The 13569-nt window shown below is 35.1% G+C and overlaps 1 protein-coding gene across 1 annotated transcript in view; it reads right to left on the bottom strand.

Moving 5' to 3' along the window:
- The window catches only part of LOC149297755 (transient receptor potential cation channel subfamily M member 1-like), a 52229-nt gene that overhangs the window by 2391 nt on the left and 36269 nt on the right, over nucleotides 1-13569 (bottom strand). Inside the window, exons 15-25 of the mRNA XM_089488341.1 lie at nucleotides 12883-13023; nucleotides 12732-12761; nucleotides 11192-11478; nucleotides 9744-9972; nucleotides 9363-9485; nucleotides 8687-8818; nucleotides 7130-7258; nucleotides 5425-5676; nucleotides 4596-4788; nucleotides 2698-2718; nucleotides 1770-1914 (exon numbers count right to left, since the gene is read on the bottom strand). Coding sequence (XP_089344467.1) covers nucleotides 1770-1914; nucleotides 2698-2718; nucleotides 4596-4788; nucleotides 5425-5676; nucleotides 7130-7258; nucleotides 8687-8818; nucleotides 9363-9485; nucleotides 9744-9972; nucleotides 11192-11478; nucleotides 12732-12761; nucleotides 12883-13023 — 1682 coding nt within the window. The remainder of the gene's footprint in view (nucleotides 1-1769; nucleotides 1915-2697; nucleotides 2719-4595; nucleotides 4789-5424; nucleotides 5677-7129; nucleotides 7259-8686; nucleotides 8819-9362; nucleotides 9486-9743; nucleotides 9973-11191; nucleotides 11479-12731; nucleotides 12762-12882; nucleotides 13024-13569) is intronic.

The raw sequence follows: 13569 nt of genomic DNA, 5'->3' as shown, positions 1-13569 counted from the left end.
AGAAACATTCTTAAAGACAATGCTTTAGGGAAGCTATGGCTGTTAATGTGATCACATAGATTGTGAAAGCTGGCCCAGCTAAGCATTTTGGGTGGTCTGCAGAGCTATCTCCACAGCTAATTTGTAAGCTTGCAAGAGCAGGGCCCTCTTCTCCTTTGCACCAGCTTGTTATTGTATGTGTTTGTGTTTATAAATTGTTCTAATGAATGAATGAATTTATAAATAAATGTAATGTAATTTGTTAGCAAACCTACAAAAGTCACATTGATGCTACTTTTTCTAGAAATGATTCTCCTAAATAATACACAAGTAACCAAAAAAAGTTATTGGTCTTCTCCTGGATCTCATGCATATTTAAATTCCTTCACTGTATTAGCCTCTTCTAAATGAAGGTATAAAAATCTTTTAAAAAAGAGGTAAATCAGATATTTTTTTTCAGGTAAGGAATTCATATTATCTTACAGAATTAAGTACTGGATTAATTATTCTTAAATGCATAGTTTATTACTAAAGTTATTTTTTTAAGTAATATTATTATTATTATTTATTGTTTTATATAGCGCCATCAAATTCCGTGGTGCTGTACAATAGGTGGACAGGACACAACAAGTAGTATGTAACATAACAATTGGATTTATAGAGACAATAGGTGAGATAGATAGATAGATAGATACAGTATATATACACATTAATACATTTAAATAATTCTTCACCATTGTCGTGAATTCTCCTTTAAAGCAGGAGCAGACAGCAGATGGCAGAATTCTACACAGTTTTTCCTTCTCCTTAATATGATTTCACTAGTATTAATCTTAGCTTGGCCATATATATCGCTTTCTAAATAATCTTACATTACCATCTGTTTTTTCTTAAACACCAAGTATCTGTTTTCTGAAAATTGGCAAGAAAATTCTAGGAAATATTGTTAGTTTAACAGATGACACTAATTTGGAAACAAATGTATGGGAATTATCCCAGCGGAAGGATTACCTTGTCTGGAATTATATTCCCAATCTATAGCAATATTAACTAAAATATAGAAAGGCTGCTTGCTTAATAAAAATGTACTTTCTTTAAAATGTACTCTGAAATGTTATTTCAAATACCCAACTTTTGTCTTAAAATATCTCTCAAATATTATTTTGTTAACATGGAAAAATACTGTGAAATCGTAATTTATTGGCAAAGGCATTCTACTTCTGCTGCCTCGGCCATCTGCGCTGGGATACAACATTATACATTTCTACTAATGCCTGAAGTGGCAACAAAATATAAATCTGTGCCAAAATAGATCTAGATTTCCTTGCTTCCCAACTAGATTTCTATGGCTACTTCCGTTGCTATCTGGAGACCAAAATCCCCTGACCGAAAAAGTATCCCTGCTGATGGCAACAAAGTTCACAGTTTTAATTAACCATTTTTTTCTTCACTAAACATCGATCTGGCACAAGTTTACCATAAAAAGTGTCAAATCTTTGGATTCTCTCTAAAACAATGGGTAACAAAATGCACTGGCATCTCCCCAAGTTCTCCTGTTGTGTCAAATTTCCTTGCAAATCCTAGTTCATTCTAGTCAATGACAAAAACTTCATGACTCTGGCACGGCGTGAATAGGAACATATTAAACAAGACACGTGTACACTAAATAAACCCAATATTTAGCAATAACATTACTGCTAAGTGGAACCAGATGGTGCATTTCATGTGATATGCTTCGCCTTTAAAGCGGTACTTTGTGTCTACAGAGTTTATGTCTATCAGAAACTTACTTGAACACTGCAATTAGTAGGTTCACCAAGAGAATATTTGCTACCAAGAGATAACAAGCCATTATTGCTGGTGTTAACCAAGCCCCGGGAATACATGGTGGGAGACGTTTCCCATCCTCATCATACAGATTATCACCACAGGGTGCTGCCATGAAATTAAAAAAATATATATTAACATTTCATATGTATGGTATTCTGTATGAAGTGATATAGACAATGGGTGAGAGAGAGTTTGCAGGAGTTGTGTTTCAGCTCCTTGACTTTACATTATATAGGACCATCCCCAGCTTCTGCTGCAGGAAGGGCATGGCCGGTCCTGTATAATGTATCTATAAATCAGCGAGATTTTGTCAGTCTCCTTTCCCATTGAATTATGCATTATACAAGGCCAGCTCAGCCCTTCTTGTTAAAGAAATTTGCCAGTATTGTCCCTTCATTATGAACATGTTTCCCGCAAACTCTCTCTTTAGTGAATAGACCCCCATTTTGTATATAATTGTTCATACACTTTCTACCTCTTTACTGGGTCCCTGGTGATATTTGAATTAATCAATATACAAAATGAAATCATGTAAATGTTATTACATGCCTTGATTCTATAGTTAACCTTCTAATATATTATATATAATATATTTATATATTTTTTTATCTAGAACTAGAACTTTTAACTTAATTCTATGCATAAACCAGTCATCATACAGTATGATAATCACATTTGTGTCTGTTCTACTAAACCTGCCATTTATGTTTAATTAATTCATGTGCCAATTTTTGGTTCACGTTAACCTTTACTGTTATTATTTTATTAGAAACTATTATCTATTTTTGCAAGTTACGCAAATAAATCATGCTTTATGATTGGCCCCAGGAACATTGAGCGGCACATGAGATATGAATTTGGGTAGGAGGAATTGTTAAGAAAACTTACGATTAATCTCCATTGCATATACTGATCAATGAAAAATGTATGTATAGAAAAGACAAAAAGAAAGCAGTGTTAGAAATTAAGAAACATGCAATAAGTAAAGTCAACGGAACATGAGAAAATGTTACATTGTAGAGAGAAATATATGTTGGACACAGTGGACTGTATTTTATGTTATTAATGTATTTCCAAGATTTTTTATAATAGAGTTATAATAGATTATTTCAGGTTAATACCAATAAAAAAAACCTGATAACAGTCTGCCCCACGTTGTAACATATGACAACATGAAAAACGGTGTTTATTCATTTTTTGAAGTAAACACACATCAACTCTACTCACACTGGTTAATATGAATATTTATATTTATGTTAAAGTGTACAACATTATAATATTTCCACTTGTTTGTTTTCCATTTTTGTCAATAAGGAAAACAACCATGATATTACACTGGCAGATGATCAATTTGAATCTGCTAACATTTTTGGTTGCATATGACCAAAAATGTGCATATACATAATCGTTTCTGTGGGGTAACAAAGTATTTAAAAATCTTCAGAATGTTGTTAATAAGGACAACTCTTTTTAGTTGTTCAACTTAGATGAAATGTAAGGAAGTTTCACTTTACTGAGAGGGTGGTAGAAAAGTGGAACAGCCTCCTAGCAGACATGGTAGCAAAGAACACATTGAGGGAATTTAAACATGCATATGGTTATCCCGAATCTTAGATGAAATCAGGGACTGATTAAAGTTTGAGTCCTATACAGCAGGAACAACGAGAATAGTCAATGTACTGAATGGTTCTTATCTGATGTCAAATTCTAAAGATGATGTCACAGGGAAAACTGTAGATCAGGCCTGGACTGGCAATCATGGTACACGGAGTAACTGGCCTATGGGCCGGTGCCCAATGGCACCTCCCACATACCTTTATCGCCACATATGCATTCGATCAAGTGGTTTAGAGAATAGGTAACTGAATTGATACACACCTCCACATTGTCATTGTATTATTTGTAACCTTAATGAAGTTCCTTCTAATCCTCAATAAACAATATTGCAAAACCGTAAAGTGGTTTAGTAGGATATATTTTATGCAATGCTTCATATGATTCAACTGATTAAATCTAAAATTGTTCTCGTTTCAGTTAATGTATACAGTAAGGTTGTCTGCAAAAATCTTCATGTAGATATCTAGCTGATGAAAACACAAGACTAATTAAAATTGGAAACATTTCTGTATTTGTAAGTAGCTACTCTACATCAAAATATAAAACTTGTTACAATCCTTAAATATCTAGGATATTACATTAATAATAAACATATTGAATCATGAGAATATAATGAGTGGCTGGTTAAAGTGTGATAAAGCACAAGATAATGTAAAACAAGTCATGTATGATACAAACAGTTCCTTATCATTCAGTGTACATTCCCTTTAACACCATGATTTTCATTTTTAACAATCCCTTGTTAGGATGCTGTATTTTTTTGATTTCCAGCTCTTGTTTAATGAATCACAAAACACTGACGCCATGGAAATAGTCAGTCAAGCTGGCAGGGATTTAAAGCAAAGCGCACAGCATGATTGGGCTTTCACTGTGTGCACTGACAAGTGTGACCAAGAATTTGCACTAACAAGGCTCTGGAGGTCAGTGTTGTGTGAAGGGCTGTCAGATACTGTTGTGTGCTAGGTTGAAGAGGATAATGTTATGAATGGGACAGAGGGGCTGCTGGATAGTGGTGCAGGGGGAAATGAAGGGTTGCTGAATAGTGTTATGTGTGGTGAGGAGAGGGGCTGACGGATTGTGTTGTGTGCAGGGGATAAGGGGATGCTGGGTAGAGAGATTTGCTAATTTGGACTGATCATCTGCCTTGGAAACAAGAAACAAAAGCTTACTATGAACTCTAGTCTTACGGTCTATCTGGTCTGCAAACACTTCTCCATAAATCATCCAATAAGGCATGTAAAAGATGTTGCGAGCAAGTCTCCAAGATGGTTCCTCTTCTGGGTGCAGAATAGCCTGTCGTGCTACTCCAAAACTCATCAACACCACCAACATGATGACCACAAAATACAGCATATCAATCATCTGCAAAACAACAAAAACACAGTCACAGATTTATTTAAAACAAACAAAAACAAATAACAAAAAACACAATTTATACATTAGGTTGTTCCCTTTAACATGATTGACCATTGCAGTCTGTCTCAATCACTGCTTGTTTTTAAATTCAGCTACTTTCTGCTGACCCATGTACTTTTGCTATACCCATCTATCAATCAAGACCTTGAATCCTGTATTGAATATACTAATGATCATACTTCCCACCTTTTTTTATTACAAATTACAATTCAGTTTTCAAGGAATTGTATTGTTTACAGTTTTAAAACAGTTCTAGTTTTAGTAAAATTCAACAAATGAGTTCTAGCTGTCTTTTCTTAGTCCAGTCTACTAGGCAATACTGCCTGTGGGAATATATTCAATATATTCAATACAGTTCTGTATGTAGTACTGTAGGTTAGCATTGACAAAAACCTGGATTTATTTCATTTTGCACCAACAAGAAAAATATATTTTCCCCTTTAAGTGTTTTGTATAGGACACCTTGTAATAGTGCCTACCAGCGGCTTAGTAAAAAGACATCTTAATATAATTATTGAAGTTTTAAATTGTAATAAAAATGCACACTGCAACCTTTACTTGTACTTAGCTACATCTACTTACCATTTTTCCTATCATCATGACATAGGGTCCTAGGTATTTGTTGACTCCAAAGATATCCAGAACTCGAATATACCAGAAGATTATATCTACACAGTAAATGACTCTCCCATATCCCATGTAAGGTTGGTTTTGTAGTCGAAGAATTGCTCCAATTATGAACACTGAAATGGCCACAAGATCAGTGATGTTCCAATATTCCTGTAACCACACCTTCACTTTCTGGCTTAGCTTTCCTGGCTCTGACATCAGGATCTATACACAGGCAGATATTTAGATAAACATAAAATAATAATAATAATAATAATAATAATAATATACCATTATGAGTAATGGTAAGAGAAATGGTAAGTGAGAAGGTGAGTAAGTGAAGGAGGGAGACAGGCAGACAAGGAAGGAGAGAGTGAGAGAGTTGATAAGGGCGTTAGAGAGGAAGTCTGTAAATGTGTGTTGTTATGAGTGTTTGTGTTACCAGGAATATGTATGTGTAAGTCTGTGTGTATTAGCATTAGCGTGTATGTGTAAGCCTGTGTGTGGCGGCATAAGTGTGTATGTATAAATGTGTGTTTTAGCAGGAGTTTGTAGAATGAGTGTGTATGTATGTAAGTGTGAGAATGTGTAAAATGTGTGTCAGATATGGCACAGATAAGCTGTTTGGGGCATTGACCGGTTGTTTGGCACAAACATGGGGCAAGCAAGCTGTTTGGGGGCAAAGATGGCACAGACAAGCTGTTTAGAGGTACTGACAAGCTGTTTGGGGGCAAAGATGGCACAGACAAGCTGTTTAGAGGTACTGACAAGCTGTTTGGGGACGAAGATGGCATTGAAAATCTGTTTGGGAGCCGTTTTTATATTTTTAATTGTGTGGGGGAGGTCCAAATATAGAATCCGCCCTGGGTGCCAAATGCTAAATAATAGGCTTACAGTCTACAAAGAGTTAAGACATAGGTGACACCAACATAATTTCCCCAGTGTAAAACTGGAGTAAAGAAGCAATAAAAAGCATTTCACCAATTTGTGTATAATTTATGTATTTTAGATTATGACGCAACAATGACAATTGGTGAATATGGTACATAAACTTTATATACAATGATTACACCTGGTCTTTTTGAAAACACTGGAAATTATAATTTTATTGTCTGCTGGATCATTCACAACATATAAGAGATTACCATCTAGTGAAAAATCCCCAGTGTTATTTGTTGGAGCCTCACTTTTAATCCTTTGAAATTAGAGTATTTATTGTTTATTAGATTTTATTATATAACTCTTTACCACTCTTAACTTAAGAAATGTCCATACCCCTATAGGAATTATCTCACACAACATATATGACTGGTGCTACATGGTCACATTAGCTTGATAGGGACTTAATTTTAGAGCCATTTCGGCAAGGGTTGCAGTTAAATGATTGTCTTTCTCTGTAACCGAGCAAGAGATTCATGTACAATCCTAGGACACCAAAAAAAAAAGCAGGGACCCTAGGCATACATGGGCCCAAAACCAGGCAGCCTGGTACCTTTGACAATCATTTCTAGACAATCAGTCCAGTGTAAGACACTCATCTAATTAACCCTCATGCATACCCGTAAACACATTTGAAAAATGTTTTAAATATATAAAAATTAAACAAAACAGCTGTTTGTTGGTAAATATCATGGGATTCGGAATTCATATAAAATTCATTTAAAAATTAATTTCTTACCTCCCTCACTTTCTCCACTGCAAGTGTTAAGATGTAGGAAATGACAACCCATTCCTGTAATGAAGGCCACCGTTCCATCTTCACCAAGATGATATAATTAAATAACATTAAATATACTAAGTAAGAAATCTAAAGGAGATAATAAAGATATATTTATTTAGCACAAGGTATATCATATGAATGTTATCTTAACATTATAAAAATGTTAATTACCGGTATATGGGTTAACCTGTGATTAGCTAGCTGGTGCTAACTCTTTAAAATACTGATGAATAGCTTTTGCTTGTCTGTATCTGTTCTACCACAATTCTCAGAATGAAACACAACAAACCATAAAACACTAAACAAACAAAATGCTTAAAATATAACCCTAATCACTCGCTCAAGTCCATGTTAAATGATAATGCATAAGAAAAACACAGCCATCGATAAACTCTTTATATGCATGTCTAAATCACACTATATTAAGGTGAACTGTAAATATAAGAAAACTGTAAATATTAGAAAAAGGGAAATTAAACCTTGAACCAATCGGGGTTGTGACAGGCAGCAGGACATGGTGGTTGATATGTGATATCATCTACATTTCACAGAAAATACTGCAGTACAATGTGTTTGATAACCCCAGGGAGAATGTTTACACCAGGATACGGTTGTACCCAGTGATCCTACTTTTTAAAACCACATAACACAACTTATTATAAACATATCATTACATAACTCTTTTGGGGAGGCAGTGCGATAATGCCATCACCTTCATTTCTTCCACTAGACTATGGGATGAAGGGGTTAAAATATATCATTAAGTATTTGGGGAAGGGGAGCATGCTCCGTCCTCCTCTATGTTTTAGAATAATTAAAACATGTTTAAATAAATAATTTATTCTTCCTTTATTAAAATAAATAACAATACCAGCTTTTAATAATAAATCTTACCGTTTCCAGTTTTATTATTGTTCCATTTTTAGAACTCTACCTATTTTTTGTTCAGTTGTTTCATTACAATTTTTGAATAGCAGATTATAAACACAATATATTTTTTCAAAAAGAGCTTCTATTAATTTCGATTATATTAAAGGTTTTGTTTTGGCAGGCCAATGGTTAACCTGAAAATCCGTAGCACAAAGTGTGAGATTATGCTGCTAGAATACTAGTTTTGTACTTGATCCCTCACAGTATAATCCCTCTTAATATGATTTACAAAGCTTTGCAAAAGGTCAGCGGGTTTAGTGTACAGATCACCGCCCAGATGAACTTTGGTTTGACCTTTGAAATCTCTTAAACAGGAGAAATGGCAAGAGCTTTATTAAGGCATGTGAAATATATAAAGTAAATATGTTTAATATGTAAAAGGATGTAGACCTTAAAGGAGCTTTAATTTTTTTTTTTTAACATTAAAGTAGCTGTGGAAAATACCGTACATTACATACACGTAAACACACCTCTATATGCATGCGCAATGTCAGATGTGCAGACGCCTGATTAAGTTCTGGGGGTGGAGTGGCAACTGCCAGAACATGAACATCAAGTACTTATTATACAGGTCAACATACTTACGGTATAAAACCAGAACTTAACAATAGGTGCATTGTAGAACTCATAAATCTTTGTTCCAATTGGAATACTTCTTTGCTTCCTATTTCCATTTTCTTCATCACCCTTTCTAGAGTTAACATCTGCATTTCCATCCTGTTAATGGTGAACTCAACAAGTTATTGATCAAAATACCTTTTTCTTATTTTCAAACATTACCACGAAAATATCAATATGTTGATTCCACTGCATTTTACTGCCTGCAGATTGCTACCTTCTTGGAGACTTCTATTTTATTTACTCTTCCCTTTGGCTGCCTCTACTAAAACCTGGAAAAGTAAGCAGGAAGTATACTTAAGTACACTTCCTGTACATGCCTTGTATCATGCCCTAATGGGAGTTGCGTCAGTTCAACATTGACATTTTGTCTTTGCTGTGGAGAATGTGATACATTCATAGAAACCAAATATTCTAAGCCTTTTGAAAGAGGGACAGCGAGTTAGGAATGAAGGACAGAGTTGGTTTTGCTTTCAAATAACAGCTGTGTCATCTAAGTCGGAATACTAAAATGTCAATTAGAAGTTTCATGAGAGCAAAAGCTCTTTGTCTGAAACAAATTAAATTAAATTGCAAGGTAAACTATACCTAATATCATGCAATCCACAGATCATCATTAAGCATTATAGTCTGACTTTCTCACCACATTTTCATCCTCTTTCTCTTTTCCCTCTTCATATTCCTTGGACGTGTGAAATGAAAGGTCATCTTGTGACCGGAACTCCAGGAATAATATGGTCGGTGGTAGAAGAATTCCCAGTATTACCTGTTAAAAAAAACAAAACAAAAAAATACATTTTGAGTATGCAAATATCCATGAAAATCTTTAACACAAAGCAGTTCAACACAAAACTTTCTAATGGCTTAAACACAAATGTTTTCTGTAATACAAAGATACCGATAGATTGGGTATAGACTGCTTAAAATTAGAGCATTGCTATATATCCTGACAGACATGTGCCTCCTCCCACTGTTATATATAAACTGGAAATCTCCATTTTATATGGCAGACTAACCAGTGTACCTTAAGGCCTGGATTTTTCCTCATGCGGAGACGACCCATCCACATGTCTGTTAGTAGCATCTGGCTACAGGTGTGTGCTATGAAGTCCCGATGTTTGGCAGCCACAGCTAACTTTAAACATGTGGAGTTGCTCCAATTCTTCAGCTCGTAGGTTAAGAGTTTCATGGCAACTTGCTCGTCGTGTTTATAAGACTGATCCAACAACTCCACCGCCAACTGACCAAAGTCCCTGAAGGAACGGAGGAAGCCTTTAACAATGGTGTGTATGTGCTGAATATGCCTAAAAACCACAGATATTCCAAGGGAATGACTACAAGACTATTAAACAACAAGAGGACATCCTAGTCAAAAAGGCTAGATTAAGGAGTTTTGGGCCCTGGAACAATTATACAGGAAGAGCCCCTTCTCTGGATTTCCAGCCTTTACTAAGCTATTTTTTATTTATTTTTTTCCTTCTAGTCTATTTGTTTCTTTTGTCCTACCTCTTTTTTGACATAATTTCCCCACCCTTTTCTTCTTTCTGTTTTTTCTTTTATCTTACTTGTCTGCCTTTTATACTTTTCATCCTCTAATTTTTATTTTGCCACCACACATGCATATACACACATGCACACACAGCGAGGGACTTGAAATATAATACAACCTGATTGCCACAATGAAGGAGAAAATATACTATACCATTTTAGGTATGGGCTTAATAATAAGTCTTGGTAAGTAAAGAAGGAAACAATGTCACAACTTGATATTAATCTGTTACAATAAAGGCCACCCAGAACATCTACCAAGATACAGTAGCTTAAATCTCCTTATATCTTAGAGATTTTCTCCTGCACACGCTTTCCAGTGCTAAATGGCTACTGAGAAGGGCATTTAAACCTCCAGTGGCACAGACCTGTGTTAACCCCATTCTCCCTTGCTTGCCGCAGATCAACAACCTTTGCAAATTCTTCATATTCACAGATATTTTCATAATCATGCAAATACCTGCATTAATCATTAATACATTTACCTGTACCTAGAACAATATATATGCACATGCATGATAGACATACACACATATACTGTGTGTGTATATATATATATATATATATATATATATATATATATATATATATACACACAGTAGTCTGCCCATTTTTGTTCATGTAAAGACTCAGACCCTAATTAGTTCTCTCATCTTAGATTCAGTATAGCTTTATGTCTGTTATGTCTATCTCACTATTTTAGACTCCTTTGAAATGAACTGTACTGTTCTGTACTTTGTTAAATCTATCAAAATCACTTTTATTAATAATTTAGGGTTAGACCCACAACATTTAACTCATGTCGTGTTTTAAATACTTTGTATAATCAGTGCTATAGTGTCACAAAACACTAAAAAGACACCTGAAATTGTTTAATTTAGTCCTAAGCATTCAGTAATGACTTAGATGACATATGAGACTAACTTGGAGTTGTTGTCTAAGTCCTGGGAGATGTCATCAACCAGATCACTTTCTGAAGATTCATGGGCCATGGATTTGTATAATTTACATGCTACTAGTGCTTTGGCCATGGATTCTTCCCCACGCTGCCACAAAAACAGAGCCATCTTTTGCCTTTTCATGAGCACGGCCCACACCATCAGCTCGTGGAATGGGTACTGGAACCGGTTAACTTCTGGGTCATCCACATCAATGTCTATTTCTTCCTCCTTTTTCTTCTTCCTTTTCTTTCCTTTCGTTGGAGGTTCATCCTATGTATATTCATTGTGCATTATGAATTGCAGTAAGGGAATATAGCAAAATATTGTCAGAAAGGCGACAGGGTCGTTACCATTTAGCTCAAGCATGCATTATGGTAACATAGCAACAAAGACTGATGGCAAAAAGACATTATTATTTTATATAGCGCCGTCATATTCCACAGCACTGTACAATGGGACTTCAAGTATGCCCTTTTTTGTCTGCCTACTTTAAGACCTCAGAGCTTGTCCTTGGACTTGTCTATACCCCTGTTTCTACAATACTATATGAATTTTGATATATGAAACAATATTATTTGCTATGCCACCCAAGCTATCTAAAAATGGTTGCTCTACAACCTTATCTTAATACTGTGATTACATTGTGGAGAAACATATGAGAACTTTATTGTTTTATTATTCTAAGCAAGCAACAAATACCTACTAGAATCCCGACTGTAGGCGCAAGTCAAAAATACAGATACACTACATAGAAACAAACATGACATGCAATATACATGATCACCTTAAGAAATATCCTCCCAAGACTGCAGGACACACACAGATGCTCTACAACTATAACATCATTTCGAGAAGGGTTACTAAGGGATGGTCTTTGCTATAGGAACCAACAATGGTGGATAGGAAGAGAATGATGACTATGGAGCAAGATCCTAAAGCAAAAACATTGGGAAGAGTTAGACTCACAGAAGGAATGGGAAACATCATAAGTAAAATGGTTGTGAATATATTGCCTGACTATGCCCTTTTTGAGCTTGTGCTGTATAGTTAGTGTTTGTGATGAGGAAAAATGTTTCATAAACTGACAGTAATGCTGATGAGTGTGTCAGGTGTCCAAAACACCTCGTACTAGTATGTGTCCCATTTCACTGCTTTTATGACCCTAGAAAACATTACATTATTGATATCCTTTGCTATTCCCTCTTGCACAAATTAGTTGATACTTTCTGTACGCTTGCAATTATGTTTTAACAATGTATTGTACCTAACATTTTACTTATCGTTCTCCAGACTGAAGACGCAAAACGGTTTCCTTGGTTTGAAGTATACCAAAAAATATACTCAAAACTTTGCTAACTATGACATACTCAAGAGGGACAATTAACAAACTTTGGTGATTTATCATGGATATGTTTTTGATGATTTTGTCTATTAGATTACTTCATTGGATTATATTTGTTTTATTTTCTTATCTAAATCTGTCGGGATATGGCAGTATACCCAAAGAAACTTAAAAAACTTACCTCCATTCCTAAAAGTTTAAGAGCTTTTGGCTACAAATAAAAAGAGAAAAAAAAAAGATTTATACCACAACAAAATCAGTATGTGACTTTTCAAATGTCACAATAGGAGTATACGTAGAAACATCATTTTTTGAATATCTCAGAGGCTTACCCTCTTTGGTCCAAAGAGGTTATTGTAGAGTGTGCGGAAGGTCTTCCGGGTGTAGTGACAACGGTAAGCTCCTCCCATCAGGTACTCAAGCACAAGGCCAATGTCGATCAAGCTGACATGGTAATCAGGGGGTAGATTGCCCTGATAAAATACAATAATCTCTTTGATGGAGGCACAACAGACGATATCAGAACTAAAACCCCTATAAAAAGTTCATTGTTAGAAAAAGAGCTTGTGGTGATTTCCCCATAATGAATGAAAGTGGATGGCATGGATTTTATGATCACTAAGACAGCATATTTTAAGAATACCTTAACCTGAGAACAAATATGGTTTAAGCAAGAACATGCTTTTACTCTGACCTGTTAAAGAACGCTAGGAGAATGTCAAATATCCCATTAATAATGACATCATCGATGAAAGATAAGCATTTTCATTTCTACTGATGCTCGATCTCCCATCATGTGTAGCCATTCTGTTTAAATTGCCAGTCAATGTATTATACTGTGTATCAGATAACTAAATCAGATACAATGCAAGTGCCAGTCCACATCGAGCTCTGGGATATTCATTTTTCTTGTAAATAGTTTCATAAAATGTTAAACTTTAAGACTTGCACAGAGGGGTAGTTCTTCTGAATAAGTGACATTCAATATTAAGAGGTTCTACCATCTAAACTAAGCTATT

This window comes from Sceloporus occidentalis, unplaced genomic scaffold (genome assembly GCF_023333645.1).
Source record: "Sceloporus occidentalis isolate IW3139 unplaced genomic scaffold, rSceOcc1.0.p SCAF_37, whole genome shotgun sequence".
NCBI classification, from domain to species: domain Eukaryota; kingdom Metazoa; phylum Chordata; class Lepidosauria; order Squamata; family Phrynosomatidae; genus Sceloporus; species Sceloporus occidentalis.
The sequence above is the reverse complement of the archived record's forward strand: the minus strand, read 5'-3'. Positions and strand labels throughout refer to the sequence as shown.